At 36.6% G+C, this 25,217-nt stretch overlaps 1 protein-coding gene across 1 annotated transcript in view; it reads left to right on the plus strand.

Annotated features, from left to right (window-relative positions):
- Nucleotides 1-25,217, plus strand: part of PICALM (phosphatidylinositol binding clathrin assembly protein) — a 112,746-nt gene that overhangs the window by 47,630 nt on the left and 39,899 nt on the right. The window contains exons 5-11 of the mRNA XM_011938499.1: nucleotides 7,914-8,007; nucleotides 10,484-10,595; nucleotides 11,743-11,849; nucleotides 15,085-15,126; nucleotides 19,224-19,309; nucleotides 21,515-21,638; nucleotides 21,886-22,022. Coding sequence (XP_011793889.1) covers nucleotides 7,914-8,007; nucleotides 10,484-10,595; nucleotides 11,743-11,849; nucleotides 15,085-15,126; nucleotides 19,224-19,309; nucleotides 21,515-21,638; nucleotides 21,886-22,022 — 702 coding nt within the window. The remainder of the gene's footprint in view (nucleotides 1-7,913; nucleotides 8,008-10,483; nucleotides 10,596-11,742; nucleotides 11,850-15,084; nucleotides 15,127-19,223; nucleotides 19,310-21,514; nucleotides 21,639-21,885; nucleotides 22,023-25,217) is intronic.

The raw sequence follows: 25,217 nt of genomic DNA on the forward strand, positions 1-25,217 counted from the left end.
AAGTTCTTTTTGTAGCACCTTTATTGAGATATAATTCACATAACAAAAGTTATCCTTTTAAAGTGTGTAATTCATTGGTTTTTAGTGTATTTACAAAGTTGTCCAACATCACCACTAATTTCAGAACATTTTTATCACCTCTAAAAAGAAACTGTACCTATTAGCATTTGTTTCCTATTCCCTCTTCCTCTAGATCCTGGCAACCATGAACCTACTTTCTGTGTCTCTGGGCTTGCCTATTCTGCACATTTCATATAAATGAAATTATACAATATGTGGCCTTTGTGTAGCATAATATATCCAAGTTATAGCATCCATGTTATATATCAGTGTTTTATTCCTTTTTCTAACCAGGTCATATTTTACTTTATGGACATATACTGCATTTTATCTGTTCATCAGCTGATGGCCACTTGAATAGTTTCTACTTTTGACTATTAGGAATAATGGTGCTGTGAACATTAGATTTTATGTGGATTATCTTTTTAATTCTCTTCGGTATATACCTAGAACTGGAATTGCTGTGTCATATGGTAACTCTTATGTTTGCCATTTTGAGGAACTGCCAAATTATTTTTCAAAGCAGTTGAATCATTTTACATTCCCATCAGTAATGTATGGCACTTTCAGTTTCTCCCTATTCTTGCCATACTTATTTTCTGTTTTTTTTTTTTTTTTTTAATCGTAGCCATCCTAGTGGGTGTGAAGTAGTGTCTTGTGATTTTTAGTTGTCATTTCCCTGATGGCTAATGATATTGAGCATTTTTTTTTGTAATGTTGACCATTTGTATATTGTCTTTTGAAAAAATGCCTCTTCAAACCCTTTTCCCTGTTTTTATTTTTTATTTTCACTTTTTGAGACAGTGGTACAATCCCAGCTCACTGCGTGTCGACTTCCTGTGCTTAGGCATTTTTCCCCTGCAGCCTGCTGAGTAGCTGGGAACACAGGCATACAACACTAAGCTCAGTTAATTTTTTAAAAAATTTTCATACAAACGAGGTCTTACTATGTTGCCTAGGCTGGTCTTGAACTCCTGGGCTCAAGCAGTCTTCCCATTTCGGCCTCCCACAGTGTTGGGATTATAAGCATGAGCTACTGACCTGGCCTTTTGCCCATTTTTAAATTGGGTTACTTGCCTTTTTATTGTTGCAAGAATTTTAAAAAATATATTCTGGACACCAGTTTCTTATTGCATAAATAATTTGCAAATATTTTTCTCCCGTGGCTTGTCTTTTCAGTTTCTGTTGGTGTTTTTTGAAGAACAAACATTTTTAACTGATTAATTAAGTGTATCTATTTTTTTCCTTTGGTTGCTTCTACTTTCGTCATCATATCTAAGAAATCATTGTTTAATCCAAGGTCACAAAGATGTACTCCTTTTTATTCTAAGAATCTTGTATTTTTTGACCTTATAGTTAGGGTTTTTATCTCTTTGAAATTAACTTTTGTATATGGTGTAGGAGATGAGTCCATATTTATTCTTTTGTATGTGGATATATAGTTATCCCAGCACCATTTTGTGAAATTACTCTTCTTTCCCCATTGGGTAGTCTTACCACCTTATTGAAGATGAATTGACCATAAATGTAAAGGTTTATTTCTGGACTTGCAGTCCTATTCTGTTGATCTGTATGTGTATCTTCATCCCAGTACCACACTGTCTTGATTACTGTTGCTTTGCAGTGTGTTTGAAAATGAGAATGGGTGAGTCTTCCAACTCTGTTCTTTTTTTTCCCCAACATTGTTTTGGCTGTTCTGGGCCCCTTGCATTCCCATGTGAATTTCAGGATCAGCTTGTTGATTTTTGCAGAAAAGATGGCTGGGATTTTGTGGGGGATTGCATTGAATCTATTGATCAGCTTGGGGAGTATTATCTTCTTAATGATTAAATTTCTAGTCCATGAACAAGAGATGTCTTTCTGTTTATTTGGATCTCATTTCTTGCAGTGCTGCTTTGTATTTAAGCTTTCTTTTAATCTCAGATGCAGAAGATGCATTTAATTTTTGCTGCACCCTAATTAACAATCGTCTTAGCACATGATCCAGTCACATGAATGATGCAGTCAGTGCTTCTATAACTGATAACGCCTGATACGCAGATTTTTTCCTAGGGTATAGGATGAGGGCTGAGGAGAAAGCCACGGAAGACATTCTTAGCAGCAGTGATGACCCTTGTAGCGATGAAGTCCTGTTTTGAAGGGAATCTGTCATGTACAGAAATAGCCTGGTGAATGCCTTCCTGAGCCACTCTGCTGCTCAGTGATCCCTAAGGTCTAAGCAATTGATGTGTTCCTTTAGATTGTTCTATTGAAATTTTAAATTAATGGACTGAAGTGAAAAATTTAGCTAAAATATAGAGTTAACCTCTTAGTTATGCAAGAAAATTTAAAGCTGAATTTAAATGTTCTATGTTGCCATTCCAAATTCATCAGGAGACAATTTTGGAATATACCTAGAGTAAATTCTACAGATTTTATTTCATATATTTAAGCACTTTGTAGAAGATTATGTTGGAGAACTTTTTTAGAAGTCTGATTTTTAACCTCTGTATTCTGTCCAATAATATTTCACTGTAAAGTGTCTTCAGTAAAGTTGATCTTCAGTGTATTTACCGATTTCAGAATAATAGATTTTTAAAATGGTAACTTTTTCTAATGTGAAGGGCCAGTCTTGAGAATAGTTGATGAATTTTTTTATTTAATAGAGCAGTCTTTTTTAATTGGATGAAAATAGCCCTTGATCAAGTACAGTAAAATTAGTATTGACTTAGTTGAATCAAGGAGGAGCCATAATTGAGTGGGGACCAAGAAGAAGCGCAAAAGTGGCATTATACGCACACACATACACGTATCAGACTGTATAAATACAAAAGAAAAAAATTAAGAATATCAGGTATAAATTGAGGACATGACAGCAGTTGAAATGTATTATATCATGGCAAAAACCTCAGTAGACTAACACCTTTTGGAGAGGACTCTCATTATAAGTAGTGAAGCTTGATTTATTAAGATAATTTTTTATATTTACAAAAGTAATAAATTAAGAGTACCATCCTAATTCATAGAAAATGTTAACATTTTAGTGTGTCTAATCTTTTCTGTGGGTGTAAATAAAAATGTGTATATAAAGGCACATAGGAAATTACATAAAAATTGGATCAGATTCTTTGAAGGCTGCTTTTCTTTCCTCCTGTGTATTTTGGACATTTTCAATGTCTGTACACATAGATCCATCTCATTCTTTTTTTTTAAGATGGAGTCAGGCTCTGTCACCCAGGCTGGGATGCAGTGGTGTGCTCTTGGCTCACTGCAACCTTCACCTTCCGGGTTCAAGCGATTCTCCTGTGTCAGCCTCCCAAGTAGCTGGGACTACAGGTGCCCGCCACCATGCCCAGCTAATTTTTGTATTTTTAGTAGAGATGGGGTTTTGACATGTTGGCCAGGCTGGTCTTGAACTCCTGACCACAAGTGATCCACCTGTCTCGGCCTCCTAAAGTGCTGAGATTACAGGCATGAGCCACCTCGTCCGGCCTCAATCCATCTCATTCTTATGAATGGCTGTAGAATTATGTTGCAGGTGTACATCTGATTTATTCCCATTTTTTTTAATCTTATAAAAGCAATGGATTGACCATCCTTTTATTTATGGTTGCATTAAGAGAGTTTTTCTGTAGAATAAGTTATTTAAATTGATGGGTCATTGATAAATATATACACATTTAACATTTTAATAGAAAACACCAAATTATGCTTTATAAAAGTTATACCAAATTATTGGCTTAGTTATTCTGTATTCTTCCATCATGAAAAATGCATCTCGTGTTCATTTTATATTAGCTGATTGAATAAATGGTGATATTGAGCACACTCCCCCTTCCTTTTGAATGCCATACTTGTTTTATTAATTGTCTTTTGATGTCCATTGACATCGTCTCTATTGGGTTTTTCATTCTTTTCCATTGTGTTGAATAGTGGTAAGAACTCACAAGCTTTTTTAGTCAGATGAATCTAGGTTTGAATTCTAGCTTCATGCCAATTAGATGAGGGACTTCAATGAGATACTTTAGCTGGTTTACTGACTTTTAAAAAATAATGTTACTTTGAAATAATTTCACTTCCAGAAATGTAGGAAGAATATTAGAGAACTTCTGTATACTTTACTCAGAACCACCAGTTTTTTACATTTTGCCACATCTGCATTTCTCTTTCTGTGTATATTCACACAGGCACGCACACACATTTTTTTTTCTGAACCATTTGAGAGTGGGTTACATACCTGTTGCCTTTTATAGTTTATATCTTTTAATACTTTGGTGAATATTTTCTAAGAACAAGGATATTTTTTACATATCTATCAGCTTGCTAAACTTCTTTCACATGGTGGCACACAAACTGATAACTATTTATACAAGAGACTACTTGAGGCTAAAGGGTTAAAAAGGATCAACATCTTGGCACACTTATAACCCTTTCTACCGTGCTAGTATGCTGTGGCAAAACTGGGAAGGCCTTATTTAAGCTCTGAGTTATTTCATCTGTAAAATTATGATGTTAATTAGTACTTTTCTGTTAGGATTGTTGTGAGAATTAAATGGGATATTGTATGTAATGCTTAACACATAACAAACACTCAACAAATGAACTTTTTGTGTATTAGGAAAATGTTACAGGTTATGAGTATTTTTTCCCTGTTTTTTTAACATTGTTAAAAGCTTTACAGTCTTAGGTGATCAAAATCGTTATCTTCATTTTTATGTTTTTTATCTTTCAAGCAAGCTCAGTGAGCTAAAATGATTATTATGTTTTCATCAGATATATTTATGGATTCAGTGTTTTATATTTTAATCTTGGATTCATTTGGAGTCTACCACGGTAGGAAAAACATGAGGTAAAAGCCAACTTGTTTTTTTTTTGAGACAGTTTTGCTCTGTCACCCAGGCTGGAGTGCTGCATCCTCCGCCTTCCGGATTCAAGCAATTCTCCCACCTCAGCCTCCCGAGTATCTGGGACTACAGGCACATGCCACCGTGCCCGGCCACTTTTTGTATTTTTTAGTAGAGATGGGGTTTCACCATATTGGCCGGGCTGGTCTCAAAATCCTGACCTCGTGATCTGCCTGCCTCAGCCTCCCAAAGTGCTAGGATTACAGGATTACAAGCGTGAGCCAATGCGCCCAGCCTTAGCCAACTATTTTTTTTTTTTTTTTTTTTTGAGACGGAGTCTTGCTCTGTCGCCCGGGCTGGAGTGCAGTGGCCAGATCTCAGCTCACTGCAAGCTCCGCCTCCCGGGTTTACGCCATTCTCCTGCCTCAGCCTCCGGAGTAGCTGGGACGACAGGCGCCCGCCACCTCGCCTGGCTAGTTTTTTGTATTTTTAGTAGAGACGGGGTTTCACCATGTTAGCCAGGATGGTCTCGATCTCCTGACCTCGTGATCCGCCGTCTCGGCCTCCCAAAGTGCTGGGATTACAGGCTTGAGCCACCGCGCCTGGCCTAGCCAACTATTTTTAAATAGACATATAGTTTGGGTGGCAAGAAGACCAGACAATTGCTTTTTGTTATTTTCTGTTCTAGAATGAAGTATTTTGGGAGTTAAGAGCTGAGAGCTGATGTGTTTCGTGTAAGGAGACAAGGAAAGAGAAGAAAAGAACTTGAAGATGCCTAGGAGAGGATTTTATTGGAGAAGGCTAAGAGGATTGCTGGCAATGTTGAGTATTCATTTGAGGTTGATGATCATGAGTTTATAGTTTTGCCAGTTTGCCCAGTTGTGCCATTTTCTTTACCAGCACTCAGCTATATGTGTACAGGCATGAATTAGTTAGGTATTTGCTCAGCCAGGATTGTTAATTTGCCAGGTGACTGACATGCAGGGAAGAAAAGAAGTGCAAGAAAGTTAAAGGTATTTGTAAGGGAGTGAATATAACAATGATCTGTGGAATTCTAAGCTAGGTGAAGAAAGTAAAAATGAGAAAGGATCAGTGTGGGTAGTGGTGGAGTTGAAACATTGAAGTTTCTGATGAGGTCAAATAGTTTTTACCACAGGGATATGTGACCAAAGCAGCTGAAAGGTTAACAGGTAATTGTCACAGAATAAGGTGTCTGAATTTTACCTTTTTTTTTTTTTTCGTTTGGGGTGGGGCTAGGATGCTGTGGTTTCTGGGGGCAGTAAGGTTAGAATCAGGGATTTTGACATCAAGATGTTGGATTGGTTGTCCATATAGATGTTGAAGCTAATGAAGACAAGAAAGACTGAGCCAATGTTCAAATCTTCTGTGATGGAGAAGTAACCGGAGGTAAAAAAGTGACTTCAGTAAGAAGAGTTGCGAAAGAAGGGATGGTGTCCTCATCCCAAGCTCCAGCAGCTGGTTCCAGCCAATGCTGTTTAGCACTTGAGAGGAAACAGGCATCAATAAGTTAACACATTGGGGAGAATTAGGCCGAAGCTGATCAGTAGGTGACTACTTAAGGTAGTCCAGTATTTGTTTATTAAACTTTGTTGTGTCCTGCAAAGCACAGTTGTTGCTTTTTATAGCTTAACTGCTTTTTGGCATCTGAGGTCGTAGTTCATGGTTTATCATAGGGTAGAACAGCCATTTATAAATATAGATCATTTGTAAATTAGGGGAACCTGACATATTTTTTGGAAATGCCTTGTTACTCAGCCAAACAGTTATGCCATTATTTCACAGTCTAGTACACCTGGGTTTACATAATGACGCTACCTCTGATTAGTTCTGTGATCTTAGACAAGTCATATACCCTCGCTGAACCTAAAATTTCATCAACCGTAAAATGGAACAAGAATATCAGTAGAATTTTTACGAGGATTTGAAAATGATAGGGCAATCTCTTGAGTAATACTAAATGTGATATACAATAAGCTCTTAATATTAGTTGTGTACGTTAGCCCTAGTACCTTTCACGTAGTGGTTTTTAAATCTGTTTTGGGGCCGGGCACGGTGGCTCAAGCCTGTAATCCCAGCACTTTGGGAGGCCGAGACGGGCGGATCACGACGTCAGGAGATCGAGACCATCCTGGCTAACACGGTGAAACCCCGTCTCTACTAAAAAATACAAAAAACTAGCCGGGCGAGGTGGCTGGCGCCTGTAGTCCCAGCTACTTGGGAGGCTGAGGCAGGAGAATGGCGTAAACCCGGGAGGCGGAGCTTGCAGTGAGCTGAGATCCGGCCACTGCACTCCAGCGCGGGCAACAGAGCAAGACTTCGTCTCAAAAAAAAAAAAAAAAAAAAATCTGTTTTGGTGCCGCTAATATTTCTCTATCTTCAGAAATACCTGTTTGGAAATATTTAACAGACTATTTTATTAAAGACTGTCCACTGAAAGTATCTCTTGTGTAATAGCCAGATTAGAATGACTTGGTAAAATTGTTCTTTATTTTGTAGTAAAGTGGTTTTAGTTATCATTTCTGAATTAAAAGCCATTGCTGTTGGGTCATGAATAAAATACCATAAATAAAACAGTGCTCTTAGACTTTGTCAGCTCCTGGCCTACAGAGTGTTTAACTGTTTAGTGACTTCAGGCAAATGATTATTTTATTTGTAATTTTTAAAAAAATGGTAAAACTGCTCTTTACACACCAATGTTTGTGAGGATCAGATCATTTCCTCATGTGAAAAGTGTGCTATACACCTTGCTGTTTAATGTAAACTTTTGTTTTTATGGTTCATACTTTATGTTCTTTTTTAGTTCTAAATGAGTACCTTGACATTTGACATATTGTGTTGCCTGTTTTTGTTTTTTCTGTATGATCTCTGCTTTAGTTTTCATAATGACTTAAAAATATGTGACATTTAATAGCAACTTGGTTCTCTGTTTTAGTAGAGAACCGGGGGAGTTTGAAATGTAGATTTAATTGCAGATTTATTTGTTTATTTCTCTTTTTTTTTCCGTAACAGGGCTGATGGAGTTATGAGAACAATGAACACAGAAAAACTCCTTAAAACTGTACCAATTATTCAGAATCAAATGGATGCACTTCTTGATTTTAATGTAAGTTGATTTATGCTTTTGTAATTTAAGATTTTAAAAAATTAAGTCATTATAATTAATGAGAATTTTTAACCTCAAGTTTTCACAGACTCTAGTTTTTCTCACTGATATCCTATATGGCTAAGGATATTCTATAAAATAGTCTCAAGTCAAATTACTTTTTGATTTTTATGACTCTTTTGGATTTCTTTAGTGCTTCTCTGGCTCTAGAATTTTAAGATATACAAGCTAAAGTGGTGAAAGGATTGATCTGAAAATATATTTTCTTTTAATAATGACTTTTAGATTTTAAAAATGTACAGGGGTATTTTTTAAATGAATAGCCAACTTAATATTTTGTTTTTGTCTATTTAATGGGACTCAAAGCGTGACAGTTATTCAGAAAAAATTTAAATAGCACTTATAATAACCTGTTATGCAGCTATTGCCCAAGGGCATTGTGTTCCCTAGAATTTTTATTTTAATGACCATGACTTCATCCAAGCTGCCAGCTTTGTCATTTATTTATAATATGTTAGAAGTTAGCATTTTCAACTTTGTTCTGTTTTTTTGGCATCTATCTTACAATGTTTTGTTTATTATTTATTTGACATTTTGTTTTAGAGATTGTGAGTGCGAGTTAGTGAATGGAACTGTGACAGTTTCATGCTGAAATAGATTTTTCCTTTAAATTGTTTAATTGCTAGTTTTTAAGCTTCTTCAGGACAGGAACTAGGTCTCTTTTGTTCTCTGTTGTACCTCCATTGCCCATTAATGTGGCACACAGTAAGTGTTGAGTAAACATTCAATAAATCTTACAGGTATTTCATAGACTAGAACAGAGATTATCCAACTATAGCTCACTGCCTATTTTTGTATGTTTTATAAGTGGTTGAAAATAATTAAATGATATTTTGTAACAGGTGGAAATTATATGAAATTCCAGCTTCAGTGTCCTCAATAGTATTATTGGAACACAGCCAGCCTCACTGGTACATATTATTTATGGCTGTTTCATGTCACAACAGCAGAGTTGAAAAGTTGTGACAGACTGTGTGGCCCACAAAGTCTAAAATATTTACCATCTGACCCTTTACAAAAAAAAGTTTGCTGACCCCTGCTCTAGAAGGCATGGGGTTTTGATGCAGTTATTCAACATTATTTTGGTTTATATAGAAGCTCATGGTCCAACCGTGCATATTTTTCTTAATATATTGTATTTGTATAAAATTCCTTATTCTTTTCAATGTCTATATTGTACTTTGTTATATATAACAATTTATCTGATCCTCCTGTTGATAGATGTTTAGTTTTTCTGTTTTTTTAACCTAAACAGTGCTGCACTCAATTCTCTCTCCTCTCTCTGTCTCTTGTCTCTGTCTCTCTGTGTGTGTGTCCATTTGTAAACCTATTTCAATAGGGTTAACACCCAGAAAAAGAATTTGGTGGTTCAAATAGTATAAGCATTTACATTTTTAATAAATATTGCTTCTATTGCAAAAGGGTGAGCCACTACTCAACAGGTGTCTGTTTTTGCTTTTTCATCTTTTTTTTGTTGTTTTTTTGAGACAACGTTTTTCTCTGCCACTCAGACTGGAGTGCAGTGGCGTGATCATAGCTCATTGCAGCCTCCAACTCCTGGGCTCAAGCAATCCTGCCACCTCAGCCTCCTGAGTAGCTGAGACTACAGGGCTACACCACCATGTTCAGCTACTTTTTCTTGGTTTTAGTTTTTTGTAGAGAGGAGGTCTTGCTATGTTGCGCAGGCTGGTCTCATTTTAAACTACCAGGCTCGAGCAATCCTCCTGCCTTGGCCTTATGACATGTGCGACCACAGGCATGAGCTACCATGTTCTTTTTTTTTTCATTCTTATGGGCACTGAGTAATATAGTCTGATGTTCAGGAAAGGATATTTTAGTAATTTCATTTGATTATTATATTTTAATTTACCTGATAAGTGAAGTTGTATTTCTTTTCATGTTATTGTCCATATGTTATTTTTTATATTATAAATTGCTTTCATTTACTTTATTTATTATTAGGATTCTCCCTATATAATGGACATCAGCTCTACTAGATGGTTTACAGATACTTTTTTTTTTTTAAACCAGTTTTTTGTTTGCCATTCAATTTTGTGCTTAGTTTTTCTATATATAACAATGAGTTAATTTTCATGTGCTAAAAAAGAACTTGGAATTAATTTGGTTTATCTTTTTTATTTATTCCTTGAGATAAAACTAAAAATATTTCCAATATTCTTGTTAGTCAAATGAGTACAATTATTTGGTTACAGCAGAATTTAATAATAATAATAAATAATGTTTATTTATATGGTAGCTACTGCACTAGGATCTTTATGTATGTATTAGAGAAAATAAATGTCTTTTTCACTAACATGCCTAATGCTTGAATTTACTGTATTTTAATTTGAAGGAAGTCTTTTTGTGTCATTTAAAACCTAAGATTAGCTAATTTTATTTTCCAATTTTTCCCCAGGTTAATAGCAATGAACTTACAAATGGGGTAATAAATGCTGCCTTCATGCTCCTGTTCAAAGATGCCATTAGACTGTTTGCAGCATACAATGAAGGAATTATTAATTTGTTGGGTAAATACTGCTGTAGCTTAGTAACATTTCTTATCTTGTGTCATATGGATAAATAATATTGACTGAGTCGTTACTTAAAGCTGTCTAAAAATTTGTTATGATATATTCATTCATTGTAACAATTAATTTGGAGAAAAGAGTTTTATACCTGATTATTTCTGCAAGTGATTACATACTTTTATACCCAGGATGTTCAGCAAGTTGAACTTTATTTTTTAGATATATCTATGTTTTTTCTACCCATTTTGTTAGTTTTTAGAAATATAAAAGTGCCTTTAAAATTTAGCTGGGTTAAGATAGTAGTAAGTTTTAGGCTGAGGCAGGAGAATTGCTTGAACCCAGGAGGCAGAGGTTGCAGTGAGACTAGATCTTCTCTGTGTACTCCAGCCTGGGCAACAAGAGTGAAACTCTGTTTTAAAAAAAAAAAAAAAAAAAAGTAAGTTTTATGTTATATGTATTTTACCACAATAAAACAAGATGGAAAAAAAATTTTTTTTGTCCCAGAAAAATATTATTTTCTCATAATCGACTCCATAATGAACTTTTTAAAAAATTTAAATCTGTTTTTTATAGTCTGAAGTAACATGGACTTACTCAGGGATGCTTTAATCTATAGGGATAGGGAAATTTGGCTGATTTTTTCACAAGTGAAAAATAAAGGTTTTTCTATAAAGCTTTAGAAGGCGTAGTCTTCCATACTATAATTAGTATAAATTAACCTCTTTACTCCTATGTATACATTAAACTTAAATGAACTTTCTGAGTGACATTTGGGCATAGTTAAGTTGTTATCTTAGATAATACCCTATTAGTAAGAAGATTGGAAATAGATGTTAGTGCTGTTTTAAACAGGGTCAAGTGTAATACGTGTTTACACACAAATATATACTTAGGTAATTGTGAGGAAAAGTATTGTGGCACAGACTAGGAATATGAGTAGGGTCAAGTAATGTTTCTATTTTTTAATATAATAGCAGCTCTATTCTAATTTGCTTTACATACCTAAGCTAGCTTAACAGTGATATTTTTCTAGCAGAGTGTGTATGCTTTTTTAGAGACCTATTTGGAGCTATTACCTACTCTTTTTTCCTTTTTTGGGTGTTATATTTTGATGTGAACAAAAGAATTTTTACATTTATTTTGTCAGAAAAATATTTTGATATGAAAAAGAACCAATGCAAAGAAGGTCTTGACATCTATAAGAAGTTCCTAACTAGGATGACAAGAATCTCAGAGTTCCTCAAAGTTGCAGAGGTAAACTGTCTTTAAGTGACTGTCTCCTTACTTGCCTTTTTGTCTGTAAGTATGGATTTTGAAGTCATCACTTACTATCCAAATACAATAAATGTCTTAAATTTAGTATTCAGTGATACTGTTATGCTGTATTGAGTTCTGTGCCAAGATATGAATATGATAAAATAGTGAATAAAATATATGCTATATATTTTATTCAGTAGCGAGTATTGAAAAGTTACCTGTTTTTAAATTGTTTACTTCTCTATAAAATTGAGTAGGTGACATACAGTAGTGCCAGAGATTTTTATAGTTGGAATTAATCATATATTTGAGAATGTTTATTGTTAAATGTGGTAGAGAATATCCAGTATCAGTGCAGGTTTCTTTTCAGTGAGACAGCTGGAGCCACATAGTTCAAAATGTTTTTGTTGGCCGGGCACTGTGGTTCAGACCTGTAATCCCAGCGTTTTGGGAAACTGAGGTGGGTGGATCACCTGAGGTCAGGTGTTCAAGACTGGCCAACATGGCAAAACCCCGTCTATACCAAAGATACAAATATTAGCCAATCATGGTGACGGGCACCTATAATCCCAGCTACTCAGGAGGCTGAGGCAGGAGAATCACTTGAGCCTGGAAAGCGGAGGTTGCAGTGAGCCGAGATTGCACCACTGCACTCCAGGCTGGGCGACAGAGCAAGACTCTGTCTCAAAAAAAAAAGCTTTTGTTCCCTGACAGAAATGAATTTTGTGTATTTATTATCCTTGATTGTGAAAACCATTAATGTAGGTAATAGGATAATCTAATTTTGCGGCTCTGCTTAAAAATAATTTTCTGAAATTGTGACAGAAGGCAAGTGTGGTAATACTTACAGGCATTATCTTGCTACTACAGAGGCGTTCTTAAGGGTTTTTTTGTTTGTTTGTCCTCCCATTCTCCAGCCTCTACCCATCTCCACCAAAGATTTCTTTCTAGGATAATTTGCTCAATTATGTCAAAGTAGTTACTTTGGAATTAGCAAGTTAGTGATTCTAGGCTTTATTACTGTGGTGATATATGATTCTATATTAGAAGCAATCAGACAGAACAGGATGATCAGACAATAGGTTTATTATTAATCTGCTGTTTTATGAAGCCTACTGAAATTTATTTTGAATTTAAAAATGTTTCAAGGAGAAAGATCCTTTCCATTTTTTAAGGGTTAGGCACATATTAAAACAGAAGAAGGTGGTGGTTATGCTGTGATTCTAGTAAATTCTTTAAATAAGTTTTAATTTGTTGACATTCCCTCTTGGCCTTTTATGTTCTTTGCATTTGGTAGTTGTAGTAAAAAGTTAAGTTTTTTTTTTTTTTAAGACAAAGTCTTGCTCTTGTCCCTAGGCTGGAGGGCAATGGCGCAATCTTGTCTCACTGCAACCTCAGCCTCCTGGGTTCGAGCGATTCCGCTGTCTCAGCCTCCCGAGTAGCTGGGATTACAGGTGCCTGCCACCACACCGAGCTAATTTTTGTATTTCTACTAGAGACAGGGTTTCACCATGTTGGCCAGGCTGATCTTGAACTCCTGACCTCAGGTGATCTGCCCGCCTCGGCCTCCCAAAGTGCTGGGATTACAGGCATCAGCCACGGCACCCGGCCCAAACTTAAGTTATAAGCCCCCTTCTGTACTCCAGATCTGCTGTTAAGTTATTCTTAGGTGGGATAGACTCTCTGCTATCTATAATTTTTTTTTTTTTTGAGACAGACTTGCTCTGTCACCCAGGCTGGAGTGCCATGGCGTGATCTCGTCTCGCTGCAACCTCTGCCTCCCAAGATTCTCCTGCCTCAGCCTCCCACATAGCTGGGATTACAGGTGCCCGTCACCACACCCAGCTGATTTTAGAGATGAGGTTTCACCATGTTGGCCAGGCTAGTCTCGAGCTCCTGACCTCAAGTGATCAACCCACTGTGACCTCCCAAAGTGCTCGGATTATAGGCATAAGCCACCATACCCAGCCTGCTCCATATGATTTAAGAAAAATATGAAGAGTCCCTTGCCTTAAAATATTCTGTTATGAGACTGTCTCTGGGTTTGCAGTTTAATTAGAATGCCTTAGTTCCTGGAAGAAGGCAAGAGTAATCTCTTGAAACATGTTTGAAGAGGACAAATACATCAGGCAGTGATTAGTAACATCTGAGTAATAATGAATTTATCAGGTTTTTTTTTTCTTTTCTTTTTGCTGAGATGGAGTCTGGCCCTGTTTCCCAGGCTGGAGTGCAGTGGCGTGATTGATCCCTGCTCACTGCACCCTCTACCTCCTGGGTTCAAACGATTCTCCTGCTTCAGCCTGCTGAGTAGCTGGAATTACAGGTGCCTGCCACCATACCTAACTAATTTTTGTATTTTTAGTAGAGATGGGGTTTCACTGTGTTAGCCAGGATGGTGTCGATCTCCTGACCTCGTGATCCGCCCACCTCGGCCTCCCCACATGCTGGGATTACAGGTGTGAGCCACCGTGTATCTGGCCTTTATCAGATTTTCTACTGACATCATTCTGAGACCAACCCCTGAGAGGTCACAAAAGGAAGGGAGACTGATTAGAAAATGAAACACAGCCATGGGACAGAAAACAGTTTTCTAATTTGGATGCTAGAATACACGGGAACCATTTCTCTTTTTTTGCTAGAAATTGCCTAGGGCCTGAGCATCATGAAAGTGTATTGGAATTGCTTTGTGAAGACAGTTATATCCTGATTAGATATCACTTGACATTTTTGTAAACCTGGCCTACCTGATGGAACATGAGTTTTTAAAGTGTTATCTATGGTGATTTCTAGGGAAAACATGTTTTATGGAGAAAGACAAAGTCAATGTCTTCAGGTTTGTTTCTTAAATTTTTTTTTTGTTTTCCATCAAAGAGCTTGTTCATGGTCAGGCTTTCTCATTCTTAACATATTTGTCATATGACACATAAAAGAGAGGGGAGTTTTCAGATTGTGACAAGGTAGCTTATATATAGGTATTCAGAAGACATAGGGATGGTGACTTTGATTTGTTGACTTTCCAACTCTAGTTTCCCTACTGTTAACAACTTTTAGGGCCACCAGATAATATCTAAGCCATTGGAAATGTTGAGTATTTTTAGAGATTAAATATTTTCCTGATTCTTAAGAAGTCTGTTTAAAATATTACTGGTATTAGCCATGATGTCATTTTTCCAAATTTTATTTATAAAATATTTTTATTGTAATTTATTAAATACAATGCTTCTTCTTACAGCAAGTTGGAATTGACAGAGGTGATATACCAGACCTTTCACAGGTAAGTGTGTTGTTAAAATATCAATCCACTATCTGTTGTGTATGAGCTGTGAAGAGTATTAAGATAAGTAACATGTAGCCCCCATTGTCAAAGGGATCAGTGCAGGTTTTGACCAATTTTAACATTTTGATGTATTCCTAAAGATTGTTCTAACATTATGACCACATAAAACGATCTGCTTGCCACTTACATTTGTGGTCTACCTACTGTCATACCATTTATTTAATCTCTTGAATCACTGTTTCTTTCCCATCATCATCATTTAAAAAGAGAAAAAAAAAAACTTTTTGGAACCTGAATTTAGAAAATGATATTTAGAAAAACAATTTTCACTCTACTGCTGGTAGAGAATTAGACAGTATTTATTTTTCCTGTTTTAAACTTCCATTTTGACTGTTTGACTCAGTTGGGAGAATTAAATAGGGATAAACCTCAAAACATAATATTAGATTAAGAGAGTAGGGTTTGGGATATGTCCACATTTCAGTCTCGGCTGTGCCATTAGCTGGCCCTGTGACTTTGGGGAAGTTACTTTTTATGCTTTAGTTTCATCTGTAAAATGAAGATACTACAGTACCTACCTCATACAGTAAGTAGTTCAGGGGATTAAATAAGTTAATGCCAAAAAAAAAAAAATTTAGAGCATTAAGCACACTCAACTAATGTTGGCTGTTTTAATACTGTCTTTATTATCATCATCGTCTTCAAAAAGTTTCTAGGAAACAAACTTCATACCTGCTGGTTGTTGTGGCTTATTCTCTGTTTTCTTTACTGAGTATCAAGAATGAAAGTACCTGGCATAAACTATCCTTGTAACATTTCCGTCAACTCTCTCAACTGTTGACATCTGTTTTACCTTGTTTTGAATTGTTCCAGGACATTTTTTTAATGTTTCTTTTTGACACAGAGTTTTGCTCTTGTTGCCTAAGCTGGGGCGGCAGTGGCGTGATCTCAGCTCACTGCAACCTCCACTTCCTGGGTTCAAGTGATTCTCCCACCTCAGCCTCCTAAGTAACTGGGATTACAGTCTTAAGCCACCATGCCCAGCTAATTGTTGTATTTTTAGTAGAGATGGAGTTTTGCCATGTTAGCCAGGCTGGCCTCAAACTCCTGACCTCAGGTGATCTGCCTGCCTAGGCTTCCCAAAGTGTTGGGATTACAGGCGTGGGCCACCACGTCCGGCCTCCAGGACATCTTTTAAACGCCTTGTTAACAGTTATTACTGAGTTTCTCTGTACTCACTTGTTCAGATTCTTCCCTCTAATGTCAAGGCTAAGAGTATGCAATAAATCTAGTCGTGGGTTATATGTAAGTAAAGAATCCTGTATATGTCCACTTGAAATAAATTGGCTTTATTAAGAGCAAGCACATTATTCTGGGTTGAACATGAGATAAGTCATTGCTTGAATAACGTATAGTATAAAATGATTTGGCAACTTTAGATTCCCCTGTTACCCACCCCATTTGTTATGCTTCCCTTATGTTTTATTTAAAATTCATTGTCCTCAGGATAGATGTAGAAGTTACAGGCCGTCATCATGTGTCTGTGTATGTTAATATTCACTCTATTATAATTAGAATAGGGTTTTTTAACCTCCGTTCCTCTTTTCCTCTGTATTGATGATCTCTGAGCAAAGGAAACTTGCCAGGCATTCTTTGGGTGATTCAGAAAGTTTTCAAAAGTGAATAGAACAAAGCTGTTTACACTTTAGGGAAGATGGTGGTAATGCAGAAGAGTGGAAATTTGAGATTATTTACTCTTTTTTTTGTTAGTATATATTCTTTTAAGGTGTAAAACATCACATTTTCTTCACTCTTTTGGGTTTTGTTGGGGGAGGGGGAGAAAAGATAGACTTTTGCTTTGTCACCCAGGCTGGAGCGCATTGACAAAATCATGGGTCACTACATCCTCAACCTCCTAGGCTCAAGTAATCCTTAGCCTCAGCCTCCTTAGTAGCTGGTATCACAGGCATATGCCACCACACCCAACTAATTTTTTAATTTTTTTGTGGAGACAGGGTCGCCTTATATTCCACAGGCTGGTCTCAAACAACTGGGCTCAAGCAGTCGTTCCACCTCTACTTCCCAAAGTGTTGGGATTACAGGTGTGAGTCACTGTGTCCAGCCTCCTCACTGTTTGTCATGTGGATTTGACTTTCAAATAATAGCCAGATATATTTAGAAGGGATTTTAGAAATGGTTTGTCTTACTTATCATAACTTGGTAATTTAATATTTTTATTTGTAAGCCACAGCTTAAACCCTTCAGAAAAAAGATAAACTACAGTTTCTATGACCAGAGTTTCAGTTTAGGATTTGGTACCATAGTAGTTAATTATGTAGTCTTTAAAGTCAGAGATACCTTCCCTATCTTGGCTTCTGTTGTGTATCAGATATGTGATCTTGGACAGATAACTTAATCTTCACTGTCTCAGGTAGTTTATCTGTAAAATGGATATACCAGTAGTGTCTGCTTCATAGATTCAGTGACTACTACAAGGTAGCTAGTGTAGTACCTGTTGTGTGAGGAGAGCTTTTTAAATGTTAACCACTATCATTAACATCCTCCTTATTTCTGAAAGTTCTAAAGACAGTGCTTTGCTTGCTGATTAGCAAACATTTTTGCTGGGGCTGTAGGAAGTGCATGTGTACTCTCATTTCAACAAAGAAGTTCATCTTCCAATGTAGTATTTGGTTTTAAATGGTTTTCTACTATATCTCCCTTGGGCTAAGGTCCTGGTATATAGAGGAAATAGTGGATGAAAGAAGTTGTTAAAAGTCATAAATGATAGAGAAATTAGTAGATATTGCCCCTTTAACTATTTTTAGATCCTGTAATCCAGAAACTGTATTTCAAATCCTATAGAATATTTAGGGTAAGTAAACGCTACCGATGCATTTGCTTCACTTCTAGTGGGCAGTTCTTAGTCTGCACACTGAAGAGATTTCCTTTTGAAAGCTTTCTTCATATTAAGTTGAGATTTGACCTATAGCCTGACTTTAAAATAGTCTTCTGTTAAAAAAAGGTAAATATTCATTTCAGTGCAGTTTGATAAACATTTGTGTAACCAACACATCATTCAAGATAGGAAAATTCTATTTCCCCAATCCTTATGCCCCCTTCCAGTCACTTCTTACCCACCTCCACAATCACTGTTTTGTTTTCTAATAGCATAATTTTGTTGGTTGTTAAACTTAATATAAATGTAATCATACAAGTATTTACTTTTGCATTCTGGCTTTTTTTGCTCATCATATTGTTTGAGATCTGTCTATATGTTGTTGAATATACCATTAATTAATTCTTCTTTATTGCTGAATAATATTTACTATAATTTTGTCTATCCATTTTCCAAATGATGGACTTTTGGATTATTTGCAGTTTTTGACTGTTGTAAATAAAGCCACATTAAACATTAAGTCTTTTCTTACAGAGATAAGTTTTTATCCCTTTGGGGTAAATAGTTAGGAATGGAATTGGGTCATTAAGATAGGTGTGTATTTAACTTTGTAAAAAACAGCCTAATCCATTTTCAAGGTGATAAACTCCCACTAGTGATATATGAGAGTTCCAGTTGTTCCATGTGCTCACCAACATTTGATATTGCTAATGTATTTAACTTTAGTCATTGTAGTAAGTGAAAAGATGTATCTCATTGTGATTTTCGTTTTCATTTCCCTGATGCCAGTGTTCAGTGTCATTTATCAATAATTATTCCAGAGTCATGTTTGAACACATTCAGTTGCTCAGCAGTGCTTATTAAGTACCTTCTGCATGCTCAGTAGTGTGTCTAGCTTTTAGGATTATGGTTTTACTTTAAAATTTAAGTACTTGCAAGATTTTAAAAAAATGTTTCATGTTTACATAGTTTTCTGTTCTTAACATTTTTGGTAATGTTTCTTAAGATTTCCAACTAGGTCATGTTTGTATAATAAAAGTAAGATTGTCATTCTCATTAAGTAGCTAAAACTCCACTGTTAATTAGTACATGAAGAACATACCTGTTTATTTTTGTTGCTCTCTGATTAGATGATACTTGATTTAATTTGACCAGTGGCCTAATTATCATGAAATTCTTAATATTTGTACAATTGCAGGCCCCCAGCAGTCTTCTTGATGCTTTGGAACAACACTTAGCTTCCTTGGAAGGAAAGAAAATCAAAGATTCTACAGCTGCAAGCAGGTACATCATTCTTTGTAGGACAAAGAGCAAGAGTGATTTTTCTGAGGGAGTAGATGAAATCAGCTCAAGTTCCAAGCTATTTAATTTCTCTTTATCTTGATTTTATTTTCTATAAAATGGGTTTAATCGTATTATCAACCTCATAGAATTAGTATCAGGATTAAATGGATTAATACATGCAAATTCTTGAAATAGTTTCTGACCTTCAATAAATGTCAGCATCTGTTAAGATAATGACAGTGACTGCATAGTTTAGGATTGTGTTTATGATGTCAAAATTTCTCCTAAAGATGTTAGTGCATTGTTTTGTATGATGCTTTATAGTTATAAGATACTTTTTTTTTCTTTTTCTTTTTCCCCCCCTGAGACAGAGTCTCGCTCTGTTGCCCAGGCTGGAGTGCAGTGGCACAATCTCAGCTCACTTGCAACTTTCACCTCCCAGGTTCAAGAGATTCTTCCACCTCAGCCTCCCAAGTAGATGGGACTACAGATGCATGCCACCACACCTGGCTAATTTTTGTATTTTTAGTAGAGACAGGGTTTCACCGTGTTGACCAGGCTAGTCTTGAACCCCTGAAATCAAGTGATCGGCACACCTCAGCCTCCCAAAGTGTTGGGATTACAGGCACGAACCACCGTGCCGGGCCTGTAATTACAAGATACTTTTATATAAATTTGCTCAATCCTAACAATAGCCTTGTGAAGTATGTAGTAGCAATGCTGGGACTCAAACCTAGAATATCAGACATCAAATTGCATCATCTCTGTCTAATGCCAGTTCATGGGGTTGATTATTGATATTTTATATTTTAATCACTTTATTATGTTTTAAGCTAATTCCTCAGACTAAGACCAGTTAACCTAGCAAATTGAAAGTAACACATATCATTTCATATCAATCTGGTAACATGATTTTTGCATTGGGTTAAGAAATTACTTGAGTTACTCTCATGTTTTCATATGAAGCTTTTTTTAAAACAGCATGAAGAAAGAATTTGTATGGTGAGAACTTTCCTTTGGTTATTTTTAGACTTTCTGATTGTTTCAGAACTTTAGTCTTTCTTTTAGTAATAAAATTTAAATAATTTTTGAAGGAAAATGCCATTATTGGATTTTAGTACTTATTTTTAATCCTAGATTTGTACTTTGAATTTTCTAGTAGGATTTTTGAAGTAGCAATCAAAACAATAAGTCTCATTTATTTGAGAGAATAATGAAGGAAAGAGCCATGTAGTTCAGGTGCACCAATTTACCTGAAATGTTTATCATAAAATGTATTGGTTTTCTTGCATTTCTGTCACAACTATGTCACTCTTCCTTTGTCTTCTGAGTTGTACCTTTTTAGTGGCTTATTTATAATACTAATTTTACGTAAAATTTAGAAGAGTTTTTACCACTTTATGTGCTTAGAGTAGAAACTAATGATGTTTAGTTTGTGGTAAAAGGAAAATTAATAAAGCTCAAGGTAGTTCTTCAGGTTAGAATTCTTTACCACTTGTTTTACTTAACCTAGAGTTAACATTTGGAAAGTTAATGTTGAGGTTTACAGTGTGGATACTTTTTTGATAAAAGGGAAAGGAGGTGGCTTGCCAGTGAAAGATGATACATTGTATGTGTATATTAAAAAGGAAATTCTAGTTTGGCAAAAGGGCAGCACCTAGAAAGATGCCAGATGTCCTGGTGACTAGATTGAAACCAGTTTTCTTTTGAGGGAACCTGAAGTCCTCTGGGGATGTTGTTATAGGTGAAACATACCTAGACCTCCGTTACGTATTACTGGTATGCATGTTTTGGTGTTCTGTGGCACTGCCGAAACGTAGGCTGTAAATTAGCAGAGGGTTTTCCCTGTGATAAGCTCAGCATCAGGGATTTTGTGGGAGTATATGGGCTCTTTCCCAATTGCAATGGTTTCCTCTCTTGGGGCTTGGAAGAGGCAATGTGCCCCACTCTCTTGTGAACCCTTTCCAAAGTCAAACATTTACTCTAAAAGCAGTGAGTGTTTATGTAAGTCAAGATTTTTCTAATTGCTTTAATCCCGTAGATCACTCGGTGGAATATTTCATCTGAAGTACTGGGTTTGAATCCAGAAGTTAGGTTTATAATTATAGTGCCTATCCATGGCAAGGTTACCAGACCATTTCCTGACCTGGGTGTAATGTGAAGTGTTTAGCAAAAAGCCAAATTATCTCTATTCAATTATCCTAGGGCAACTACGCTTTCCAATGCAGTGTCTTCCCTGGCAAGCACTGGTCTATCTCTGACCAAAGTGGATGAAAGGGAAAAGCAGGCAGCATTAGAGGAAGAACAGGCACGTTTGAAAGCTTTAAAGGTAAGTTTGTGCATTCTCCATATTTGGAAAAATGAGTACAGGTGTTCATTAGGTAAATGGGGCCTCTGCACAGAGTCTTAAATGTATAGTGTTAATGGGCTGAAACTCAGTCCGACTTTTCATCCTGACATAGAATTAGGTAAAACAGAATATCTGCTATCAGAACAAATTAGAAAATGCTTTTGTCAGAGGTTGTACAAACAAATCTAGTTTCTGGAATCCTTATGGTAGTTCCCTTTCTTAACAGGAACAGCGCCTAAAAGAACTTGCAAAGAAACCTCATACCTCCTTAACAACTGCAGCCTCTCCTGTATCCACCTCAGCAGGAGGGATAATGACTGCACCAGCCATTGACATATTTTCTACCCCTAGTTCTTCTAACAGGTAGGAGTAGAAGTTAAGGTTACCTTTGAAGATGTAAGTTCAAAGACTTCTAATAGAAATTTTGCAGGACTTTTCAGGTTTACTTTTATTTATGCTTTTATAGTCTATTCACACAAAGAGGTGGCGATAAATGGTGATATTGGTATAATACCTAAAGATAAAGTGGTAAGAGTTTATATTTTACATATTTAGGAAATGGAATATAGTTAAATCACTGATTTATGCTAATAGGAATGTAGCTGTTACCTCTGGGCAAACTTTTCATTGTGTAAAAATTATGATTAAACACATTTATGAGACATCTAATGATTCAAGACCCTTTATAGTTCTTTGACATATGGGTATGATGTATATTTTAAAATACCATTTCATTGGATATTAAACGTCTGTCATATCTGTTTCCTGGTTTTAAACTCTGTAATCTGGAACATAGTGACAGTTTAGTTGCCAGGTTTCTTGGTATTGAAGCCTACCACACTGACTTTAATAATCTTGTTGTCTAATTTAAGCTACTTAACATGGAAATATAATATTGTGGGGTAAAGTAAAATAATTGACATTTTCTAAACCTGTTTTGTCTTTTACCTCAGAGTGGCTTAAAGCAGTTTAAAAGTCAGATTCTGGTTTGAATCCTGGCTCTGTTAGTTCTTAACTTTTTTTGAGAACTTGTTTTCAAGTGAGATTGTGGTTCTCAACTTTAACATCAGAAATATTTGGAGAGTTTATTAAACTACAGATATCTGAGTCCCAATCCTGGAGTTCTGATTCAATAGGTGGGACTTGGGGCCCAAGAATTTTTGTGTCTAAGATGCTCCCAGATGACTAGCTTTTATTAGCACAGTGCATTATTAGCACATGTTAAATGTTCCATAGAGAGTGGTGAGTTTTTTCCTTTCACTTTGTTGTTGCTGTTTATTTTATTAACTCACCCTTGAAAGTTCGTCTTCCTGCCTACTGACTCCTAATAGCTGAGCCTAAAAGCTCATTGTAAGTTTTACTATGTGAACTGCTTGCTGTGTGCATTCTCAGTTGCTACCTGCTCCCTAAAATCTCAGTAGGTGTTTGCTGAATTTAGTTCTCTTTTTCCTTTCAGCTTTATGATTTGTTTGCTCATGTATGCTACCTTCTTTAATCCCCAGTTAAGTAACATTGACCCCATTAAGGGGCAAGTTCTCAACATGGAGACCTTGGAAAGAAGTCTGTCCTAGGAGAGATAAGTGAAAAGAATGTTCAGTGTTTGAGGCTGAAACAAATTATTGGATAAAGAACTAATTTCACTGTTTTATCTCACATACTAAAAATGTTCACCTTTTTAATAGTAATTAAGGGCTAATCTTACAGCCCATTTATAGAATTCTTATTGTATATTCTATATGTTCCCCAAAGCACTAAATGCATTTATATCTACTATCTATACAACTATTTTACATCTAAAAGACATGTCTTCAAAACTTTTTTATAAAAATACAGTTAGAAGGAATAAGTTCTAGTGTTTGATAGCATAGTAGAATTACTAGTTAGTAATAATAATTGTGTTATCTATATCAAAGTGGCTAGAAGATTTAGAATGTTCTCAACACAGAGAAATGATGAATGTTTGAGTTGTGATAGATACCCTGATAATTACCTGGTATGCATGTATCACAATATCATATGTATCCCATAAATATGTACAATTTGTATATCCATTTAAAAAGAAAAATTCTATTTTGGAGAATATATAAGTTAAAAATTAGGAGCTGGGTGTGGTGGCATGTGCCTGTTGTCCCAGCTACTCAGGTGGTTGAGGCAGGAGGAAGGCCTGAGCCCAGCAGTACAATGCTAGCCTGGGCAACATAGCAAGGCCCCGTCTCTTTGCCTCTCTCTCTTTTATTCTCTCTCTCTTTTGAGACAGGGTCTTACTGTGTTACCCAGGCTAGAGTGCAGTGGCACAGTCATGGCTCACTGCAGCCTCAACCTCCTGGGCTCGAGCATTCCCCGTCTTAGCTTCCTGAGTAGCTGGGACTATAGGCGCACTCCACGATGCCCAGCTATTTTTCGTATTTTTTTTTGCCATTTTGCCCAAGCTGATCTTGAACTTTTGGACTCAAGCAGTCCACACACCTTGGCCTCCCAAAGTGCTGGGATTACAGACATCAGCCACTGCACCCAGCCTCCAGACCCCTTAAAAAATTATCTGTATTGTGTTTGAATTCTTAGACACTCTAGGGTCATGTTTTGAGTTGTTCATTAAAATCACATAGAAGTCTTGAGGTCAGAAATATATCATGTAAGCCAGGCATGGTGGCTCATGCCTGTAATCCCAGCACGTTGGGAGGCTGAGGTGGGTGGATCATCTGAGGTCAGGAGTTTGAGGCCAACCTGGGCAATGTGGTGAAACCCTGTCACTACTAAAGGACAAAAATTAGCCAGGCATGATGGCATGCGCCTGTAATCCCAGCTACTTGGGAGGCTAAGGCATGCAAATCACTGGAACCCAGGAGGTGGAGGTTGCATTGAGCCAAGATTGCATCACTGCACTCCAGCCTGGACAACAGAGTGAGACTCTTGTCTCAAAAAAAAATTAAATAAATTAACAGGCTGAGTGCAGTGGCTCACGCCTGTAATCCCAGCACTCAGCACTGTGGGAGGCCGAGGTGGGCAGATCACCTGAGGTCAAGAGTTTGAGACCAGCCTGGCCAACATGGTGAAACCCCATCTCTATAAAAGTACAAAAATTAGCCGGGTGTGGTGCTGCGCACCTGTAGTCCCAGCTGCTCGGAAGGCTAAGACAGAAGAATCACTTGAACCCGGGAGGCTGAGGTTACAGTGAGCGAGCCAAGATCGTGCCACTGCACTCCATCCTGGGCGACAGAGCGAGACTCTTGTCTCAAAAACAAAAAGAAAGAAATATATCATGTAAATAGTGTGTTGTATAATGGGGTAGCTCTATTCATAAATGCAGGTAAAATTTTTTCCCTGTATCATTGATACATAGTTGGGATACTGAGGCACTAGAAGTGAGGTTAAGGAGTATTTTACTTTGTAGTGTATTGTAAATGTGATTCAAGTTCTGTAAATATTAAAAGAAAAGAATTTTAAAAATATTAAAATTGCTATGATAAGGCCGGGCGCGGTGGCTCAAGCCTGTAATCCCAGCACTTTGGGAGGCCGAGACGGGCGGATCACGAGGTCAGGAGATCGAGACCATCCTGG

This window comes from Colobus angolensis, unplaced genomic scaffold (genome assembly GCF_000951035.1).
Source record: "Colobus angolensis palliatus isolate OR3802 unplaced genomic scaffold, Cang.pa_1.0 Scaffold174, whole genome shotgun sequence".
NCBI lineage: Eukaryota > Metazoa > Chordata > Mammalia > Primates > Cercopithecidae > Colobus > Colobus angolensis.